Here is a 9,340-nt window from a genome sequence, read left to right on the forward strand (position 1 = left end):
GAATACCATGCCAACAGTATTTGCTGTGTTTCCGGAAATAGTTAACATTCTAAAAATGTGAACAGATGCCACCATAGGTTTGAAATGTACTTCATAACTCTTACCAAGCGTGGTGTATCTCGTACATCTTACAGATCACATTTACCTTTCATTTCGATAGGAGATGTTCCTTAGGAGGATTTGTACTTTTGCACATGAGTAGAAAACTTACATGTAGTGAGTTGAGTCTAAGGAGTGACATCATCATAGCATTACATTGGATTTCCCATAAAGATTTCTTGTAGAGCTTCTGTAAATGTTTAAGCAGCCTCTGTCATTTTCTGCAAAAACCAGTTGTTTTTCTCTCTCTCTCTTTATTGTTGTGTTTATTCCCACAGAATTCATTAGGATGCACTGTACCTCCAACCCCGACTGGTGGATGCCCTCTGAGGAACAAATAAACAAAGTGTTCAGCGACGCTGTGGGTCATGCCCGGCAGGGGCGGGCAGTAGGGACTTTCCTGCACAACGGTGGCTCGTTTTATGAAGGGATCGATCACCAGGCTTCCCAGGATGAGGTCTTCAATAAAAATTCCCAGGATGGGTCTGGGGATTAGTGGACAAAATCTTTACACTGTAGTAGCTGGTCCTCCGAAGAGTTCCAGTTGTTAATGTCCTGTTATCACCTGAAAGTCCAAAGCATGTCCTCCTGTCAGACTTTCCACATCCCTAACCTTAACTCTCTTGACCTACTGCCACACTTCCCAAATAAAAATCCATTTTAGGGTTATTTGGGAAGTCTCTGGAACCTGCAACAGACTTCTGGGATATTATAGAAAGAAACAAACGAGATATGGAATGATTACTAGCTAGACAGTGGAGGTAAAAAGAATAGGTGAGCTCCTGGTCAGTTGTCTGAAATCTTCAAGTAAGTGCTGCTTCCTGAGCAGAGCTGGTCCTCACAGAAGATTGAGTTAGAGTCCCTGCCCATGAGAGGAGGTAGAGACATGGAGTTATTTTAAGGGACAATGAACAAACATTCTCTTACTTTAATTCAAATTAGTTGTCTATAGTTTACAAAGACTTGAATTCATACTTCTCAGCGAAGACCTAGGTTAGGTGACATTGTATGCTGTTTCCACCTTGATAAAGCCTATATTAAAAACAAGCCAGAGAAAAGGCACTGCCAGACAGTGATTAACTGGAAATCAGCTGGGTTCTTTTTCAGTTATTTGAACCCCCTAAAATTCTACCATGTTGATTAGAAAGGCACTACATGATCTCTGGGGTTTACAAACAGCAAGCTTTCGTTATTATGTCAGTCAAGAAACCTCCAGGATCCAAAACCCCTTCAAATGCTTAATTTTGTAGGTTCATAGACCCACAGTTTCCACGGCCTTAACTCAGGTTCTGTTGACACATTGCCAGAGTGATAGGCTGAGCGATGAGAATTTCAATCAATTAGTTGTTGGTGCACTGAAGAGCAAACAAGTGGTGTGACTGATGGGACTCACTGAATTGACCAGATGTTCTGGAATTGTATACACACAGCTTCGAGGCCGTTCTGACAGCTATGCAATAGGCTTGTCTGTAATTTCTCTGAAATGTGAGGGTCTCTCTGTGCTGAGTTGATCTTTACAGTTTGCACCAAACTTTTGTTACTTGTTGTCACCAATGAAAATGTTTCGTCCCAATGTTTTGTGCCTCCTTCCCGCTCAGTGTTCCCTTGAGCGACAAGCTCTGGCTAAGTTAACACTAAAGCACTCCCACTTGTGTTCCCATGTTTAATTTGTTGAGCTCCTTCTGGGAAATTAGTACTGTCTTTGAGAGCATTCCTTACCTATAAATACTGTGGAGGTGCTAGAATCTTTCTGAGGGCTTCATATTTGGATGGCAGGAGAGGCTTCCTCCATCACACAGATCCGATGGTTACGTTCTTTGTAGAGTATGGGGCTACATGGGCAGAAGTTACTGCAGGTTATTAATGTCCTCTACAAACATGACTAAGGGCTTTGAAAATGGGTTGGAAATTCACTGAAAGTTTATGAGCATCCATTTATAAAGAGGAGGTTTTTGTGACCATTTTCTGTGAGACAGTAAGTTACCCTTTATGTTCAGTACTTAGCACCAGCTATATGCACGGCCCTGGAAACGGTCCTTCTTAGCTTTTGTTATGATTATTAGTTATATCCATTAAAAACTTCAGTGTTTATAGAGATGGTTCTTTGTCAGATCTGTTCAGTGGTGTGGGGAGAACTAATATTTCAATCCCGTTTTGGGCAAGTTAGCTAACATTTGTAAGTAAAAGAAATGATAAGGGCAAATGTGATGTTGGTTGGGAACCAGGGAACGACTGTTCTTTGGCCATCCACGGAAGAAAGAGACTTTTTGAAAAGTTTTTAGAGGTCTGAGAAGTCCACGCCTTACAAGATTCTTTGGTGAGAGGAAATCTTGGCCAGAAGAAAATTATTATCTGTATTTCCATCTTACCTTTGCTTTTTTGCATTGGGTTTCAGTTACCCTTAGTGCTGCGTTCAATGTCCTTTTTTTCCTTTAGCAATAATATTTGACTGCTGCTTTAAAAAAAACTTCCAACTCGTACGTTTTCTTGCAAGCTTCAGAATTCGGCATGTCTTCACATCTGCCCATCATGGTGGAGCTCTGTGTCATGCTGGTCTTGAGTGTGGGTGATGAGGAGAGCCTCTCTGCCCTCACTCTCTGTAGCCTTGCGTGTTGACGTGTTTAAAGATGAAGGACTCGCACCACTGCTGTGAGAGAGCGTGACGGGAACTTTCTGTTTGGCTGTAATTATCATCACCCGAGAAGGCTACTGGGTAGCTCTGCTCCCAAGCTACATGGTTGCTCACAGCCTTTGCTCCACAGGCACACCTGGTCTCCCTCCCTTTCCACCATCCCAGGTGGATTATTTGTCTATCAGCTGTTTTCCAGTACTTCATGGATTCCAAAGTATTGGAACTACAGGTTGGCCATCTCTTATGCGCATGGGGAAACCAAGTCCCAGAAAGATGACTGGCTTACTCACGTCACACAGCCAGTTGTAATGCTTCTCCCGGGCCTGGTACCTAAGAGTATGTGCCCCGGGTCAGGTGTCCCACTACATCCTTCACCCGCTAGCTGTGTTCCTTTAGCCAGATGCTGATGGTCACTTGGGCTGTGGTACAGCATCTGCTTGGATATTCTGCCATGTCCTCTCCTTCAAGTCTGGTCCATGCCACCATTTGAGCTTTAAGGCTGCTATGTTAACCTGCTTCATGGTGGTTGCCTGCATGGTCACCCGATTTGTAAATCAGGGCTTGCAAACGATGTTCACTTATTTTTGTAAGACGAGTGTAGCCTCTATGGAGCCAGATTTTAAAAGCTCACCACCAAGAACTCAGTGCTCTGTCTTTCTATTGATCTCTTTGAAGTCCTTAAGATGTTGCTTGTTTTCTTGAGTTGATTTTCTACATGTCAATTGGACCGATTGCTTTCATGGATAGAAACTTAGTCTCATGTCAGCTTTTGGAACCCTCCTTGAGTCACTCTGTTGTTGGTGTAAAATGGATTGAGTGAAAACAGCTCAGGATGCAGCTGTGCTCCACTTCCTTGATGACAGAAGGAGGTCACAGGGCTGGCCTGACAGGAAAGACTAAACTTGGCATTTTTATCAGTACTAGCTGTAGCCCCTAATCCCAGCTATCAGAGGAGTCCTCAACAGTGACAGTGTCTTAATGTGTCTTGTGTTTTCCCAAATTAAAATCCTGTGACAAAGAGTATATGCCTACTTTTCAAACCGACCTGGAGCCCCAGATGCAGTTCTGCTGGGCTCAGGATAACCTCAGTGATCCCCATCAGAGGATGTAGGCCCAGAACCCATGGAGGGGAACTTTGTGTGAGCACTTTTACTAGAGGCACGTTTCTCACAGTGTCTTCAAGATGCACTGTTCACAATCTCATGGTTTAACCCCCATGCTAAATGCTTTGAAGGAAATCTGTAAAGATTAAAGTTTGTACTTTTTACTTGAAAATATTACATCCAGCCCTTGACCCTGGGCATCTCTCTGTTACACCCCCAGTTTCCACCTCAGGGTTTAGGTTACTGTCACCGTTTGTGTAAGGTTTCACCAGGAATGTAGGAGGGTAATGACAATGTCTGCAAAAAATTGCTGCCCTTTCCTTTGGTAACTGTTTCACAGCTATAGAGCAAGTAAGTGAATTTATATTCTGGATCTTTCTTGGCTCTTCATCAGTTATAAATACATTGACTAAAAGATTTATCAGGATTATAGGGGTATAAAGTGTCACGATGTATTATTTGGTCTGACTACCCCACGTGTCAGATGTGGATAGAATGGTTTTTAAAGTCCAGTAGCTATTCCTGTAATATCCAGAGTCTAGACGATAATCCAAACTTGGGAATCCACAGGTTCAGGATTTCTCCATTTTCCTGCCACCTTTAATGTCTTGTCCTCCCTTCTGTTGCTCTCAGAAAATGGAGGGAGCGTCCTGCGAGATGAAACAGGCACTATTTTCAGAAAAGCAAACATACATTTGCTCTCATTTGGATTCTGTCAAACCCGTGCTCTAGAATCTAAACCCAATACCCATTCACTACCTCCTTCGTTTTTTCTTAGATTTCAGTCATTTGTTAAAATCCCATTCTTGGGTAACTTTATTTTTAGGAAATACTTAAACGTAACTTTTCTCATTCAGTGCTATGTCGTTTGACAGTGCAGATCTGTAATTTTTGACAGCTCTTACATACCAATTTCTAGAAATATAATAGAGAATGATTTTGCACATATGGTGCCAGTCTTGCTGGTGTATGTTTAATGTGGCGACACTTGCCGTAGCTGCCTGGCAAAACATGTCAACTAGAACGCTTGAGTCAGAACTCTAATGTAAATGTGTCTAAACAGCGGTATGTATCGCTATGGTATATTATTGTAAACACAGTGATGGCTTCTTTCATATAACGACTGAATGAAGATCTCTTCCCTTGGAATAACTTGGAATAATAGGAAAATGTTACCCAGCTGATGGCCCTCTGCAAAGTTACTTGCATTGGCAGCCAATGGCATTGGGTCTTCTATTTAGGTTGTTTTTTTAGAGAGTGAAGGTTTGACACCAGTGTGAAGTGCAAAAGTAACGACCCGTCAGTACGTGCCTCTTGGTGTGTAAAATTCAAAACCATAACTGATAATATCTATGCATTAGAGACCACTTTTACCCTCTACAGTGTATTCAGTTGCAAGAAGCATTGAGAGGACTGGACTCTGTCCAGGTCACCTAATGACCAGCTTGGTTAGTTTGGCTGTTGAACCACTAAATTACCAAATCTTTGTGGTAAAATGGCCACATTCATTTTCCTCGTGACCATCCATAGTTGGCTGATACAAGGTCTAGGTGTTTATGAATCACAATTCCCCAAATTGTAATGAAAATCTATCTGCTGAGAAGACTCATTAAAAAACCTGTTCATTTTCAGAATAATTGCCGCAGTATAAATGGCCACGTGGGTCTTGGCCACGTTGGAAAACTATTTAGGCTCATCCCAAACCACTAACAACAACAGCAGTAACTACAACTGATACTCATTGAGTTCTTGTGCACCAGGTACTCACTAAGCACTTTAATGCATTCTCTCCTTTTAACCCTCCTGACCATCCTCTGAGGCTGTAAGTTCCTGTTATTATCCCAGTGTATTGATAAGGACACTGTTCAAGGTACTCAGCTAATAAGAGGATCACTTTGGGCTTAGTAATAAGCAGGGTGACTACTTCAGTTTTCTCCAGTAGTCAAAGTAAAGTTCTCAGATCCCATCAACACTTTGGGATGGATTTTGTTTAATTTATGGCATCAAGGGAAAGATGATATTTGTGTTCTTAAAAACCACCTTTAAAATACATTGATGCTTAAATAGGACCTTATAAACCATATATCCTCTGGTAACTGCCCAGGTTTCTGCATAAGACATGACTTACATAAGATTCCATGTTAAAGGCTAGAAAAAAATTTTAAGTAGTGAATAAATTAAAATTGCTACTTTGTTCACATCTGCTTTGTAGATTTCCTGTACAAAAATGCAGGGATATAAAAGCAAAAATTTGAACTCAGTGAAGTGATACTCTTTGGGAACTCCTAAATGTTAGAAATGACACTGGGCATCAGTGAGCTAATGTTTCATTCACTTTTCACATTTGTTGTATTTGTAGCCTTAGATTGATGAGTCTGGTTTGGAAGAGAGGGATTTAATTTACGATTTCACTGTGAGAACTGTTGTGAAGATTTTGTAGGAAAATACAGTAATCTGTCGATTCTTTTCTGTAGTTATGGCTTTAACATCTCTTTGGCTGTGTTTAAGTTCAAGAGCCTGCCAAGGCCACGCGGGCCTGGCTTGTGTTTCTTGGGAACAGGGCATGCCAGACCGTGTGATGGGTCCTGAAACTGTTGAGGTCACTGGTCCAGCCTGCCCCTACCCAGTGTAAGCACTGCCTCTGTGTCTCTCCTCTCTGGAACTTCATGTAGCAGCCTAACACTGGGGCCAACTTGCCTTTACTCTATTTTCTATGATGAACACTTGTGGAGAAACTGTGACAAATCCATTGATCCTAATATTTTTATTGTTGGAGTCTTGTTGATTCTCTATGAATAATTTCTATTGGATTGTACTGTGTAGAATTAATACCCACTAGGGATATGTTAATAAAACTATAAATGCATAGTGTAATATAGACTAGCAAGAATTTTTTGTGAACAATTTATATAGAAAAGTAAGTTGTTTTTTAAGTGTTAGGCACATTTCTTTTAGGAACTTAAAATGTTATAAGAGTTTTTTAAACATTCAATATTTTTAATTATAAGAAACATTTGTTACTAGAGCCAATTATTTCAGGTGTTCTAATTGGAGTATTGATTTTATGACCTCATATACCTCTAGAATGCCACATGTTCTGTTGGAGATAAAATTGCACAATAAATGTCAAGTCTCTGTTAAGTGTTTCAACTTGCCTTTTGCATCTTTCTCCCAATTCATTGAAGAACGTTTTCTGGGTGGTGGTTGTTTGTTTGTTTGTTTGTTTGTTTGTTTTTGAAAAGAACATTATGCCCCCTGAAGCTAAGGCTTTTCTGCCTGTCTTGGAATGCCAAGAAAATATTACATACTTAATACCCAAATACAAGATACTCAACTTATGTCAGAGAACGGACCAAAAATCATTCAGAAAAGTCATGCAATCTAGTGAATGAAAGAGACAACTAATGACGATCTAAGAGAGGCATGGAATCCAGGAGGACTTATGCCTGCTATTTTGTACATTCATACTTCAAGCACACTTGTTTCCTACTCAACAGAGCCATTCTACCAAGGAGGAGAAAATCCTATAGCTGTTACTCACGACCTTTAAAAATGAACAATGTTGATTGTTTATGGTTTTTGAACAGTCATCTGAATACAAAAACAAAATAGTTATGGCTAAATAGGGTGGCATGGTTGTGGCTTCCCACTTTTAGTTATTGCATAAAATATACATCAGGCATATCAACCATTATAGAATAAATTTGAATAAATGTTATTTCATAAATCAGACTAAACGGTAAAAACACTTGTTTCATTTTAGGGGAAACACAAAGATGTGATTTTTTTCACCATAAGATGCAACATTTCAACCAGTTGTTTTGGATGAAGCAGTAATTTGATCCAAATAATTTGGGTTTGAATTGGAATACCAATTAAAATGGAATTTAAATTATTTCATTATTCTAAAGCATTAAAAGAGGATTATTAAGTAACGAGCTTAAAAATATGTAATGAAGGGGCACCTGGGTGGCTCAATTAAGTGTCCAACTTCAGCTCAGGTTATGGTCTCATGGTTCGTGAGTTCACCACGCCGGGGTCTGTGTTGACAGCTCAGGGCTTGGAGCCTGCCTCAGAATCTCTTGTCTCCCTCTCTCTCTGCCCCTCCCCCACTCGCATTCGGTCTCCCTCTCTTTCTTTCCAAAATAAACATTAAAAATATGTAATCAAGTATTCTCAAATATTTTGAATATTTACCCCAGACACATAGGGTAAAGCGTCAGATTTAAATACTTTAAAAAGTATTAGGAACAAATTCAGGTTGCAAGATATGAGAGTCAAGAATTAATTGTATTTCTAAACACCAGCAACAAACGACTTGAAAATGAATTTAAGAAAACAATTCTAGGGGCGCCTGGGTGGCTCAGTCGGTTGAGCGTCCGACTTCAGCTCAGGTCACGATCTCGCGGTCCGCGAGTTCGAGCCCCGCGTCGGGCTCTGGGCTGATGGCTCAGAGCCTGGAGCTTGCTTCCGATTCTGTGTCTCCCTCTCTCTCTGCCCCTCCCCCGTTCATGCTCTGTCTCTCTCTGTCTCAAAAATAAATAAACGTTAAAAAAAAATTTAAAAAAAAAAAACAATTCTACTTACGATAATATTGGAAAGAATAATATACTGAAGAATAAATTTAGCAAAATAAGTGCCAGACTTATACACTGGAAACTACAAAACATCAGTTGGAAGGAAGTTTAAAAGATCTAGATCATAATGATAATGGAGTGGAAGACTTAAGATGGCAATACTGGAAATGATCTACAGATTCAATGGAATTTCTATCCAAATCACAGAATTCTTTGTAGAATTTGACAAGCTGATCCTAAATTCATAGGGAAATGCAAGGAACCCAGGTAGCCAACATATATACATCCTTATATTTATGTTCAATTGATTTTTAACAAAGAGCCAAGACAGTTCAATGGGGAAAGCATAGTCTTTTCAACAAATGTTGCTGGGACCACATCATCTCCTCATCAAAAAGAGGGGTACCTGACTGGCTCAGAGCACGTGACTCTTGATCTGGGGGTCATGAGTTTGAGCCCCATATTGGGGATAGAGACTACCTTAAAAAAAGAAGAATGCTGTTGGACCCCTATGTCAACACCATATGCAAAAAAAGTCAAATTGGATCATAGACCTAAATATAAGAGCTAAAATTATAGAACTATTAGAAGAAAACTATTAAATCTTCATGATCTTGGATTAGGGAATAGGATCTGTCCATATGTGAAACCCAAAAGCATAAGCAACATCAAAAACAATAGATTAACTGGACTTCATTACTTTTGTGCTTCAGAGAGCACTATGAGGAATGAAAAGACAACCCACAGACTAGGAGAAAATACTTGCAAGTCATATGTGTGATAAGAGACTCGTAGTCAGAATATATAGAACTCGTAACTCAATAAATAGCCCAATTAAAGGCGGGCAAAGGATGAATACACATTCTCCAAGGAAGATGTATAAATGGCCAATAAGCACATGAAAAGAGGTTCAACATCATTAGTCGTTA

General features: G+C 40.1%; 1 protein-coding gene across 4 annotated transcripts in view; it reads left to right on the forward strand.

The window, feature by feature from the left end:
• The window catches only part of BEND4 (BEN domain containing 4), a 39,079-nt gene extending 32,104 nt beyond the window's left edge, over positions 1 to 6,975 (forward strand). For 2 of the 4 annotated variants that reach the window (XM_045474214.1, XM_045474215.1), the window contains one exon: positions 378 to 6,975. In XM_045474214.1, the coding sequence (XP_045330170.1) occupies positions 378 to 595 (218 nt within the window). In that variant the 3' untranslated portion in view covers positions 596 to 6,975. The remainder of the gene's footprint in view (positions 1 to 377) is intronic. The other 2 variants (XM_045474218.1, XM_045474217.1) reach the window with 2 other exon arrangements.
• The last annotated feature ends 2,365 nt before the right edge of the window (positions 6,976 to 9,340 follow it).

The sequence above is a fragment of the Leopardus geoffroyi genome, chromosome B1, assembly GCF_018350155.1.
Source record: "Leopardus geoffroyi isolate Oge1 chromosome B1, O.geoffroyi_Oge1_pat1.0, whole genome shotgun sequence".
Taxonomy (NCBI): Eukaryota; Metazoa; Chordata; class Mammalia; order Carnivora; family Felidae; genus Leopardus; species Leopardus geoffroyi.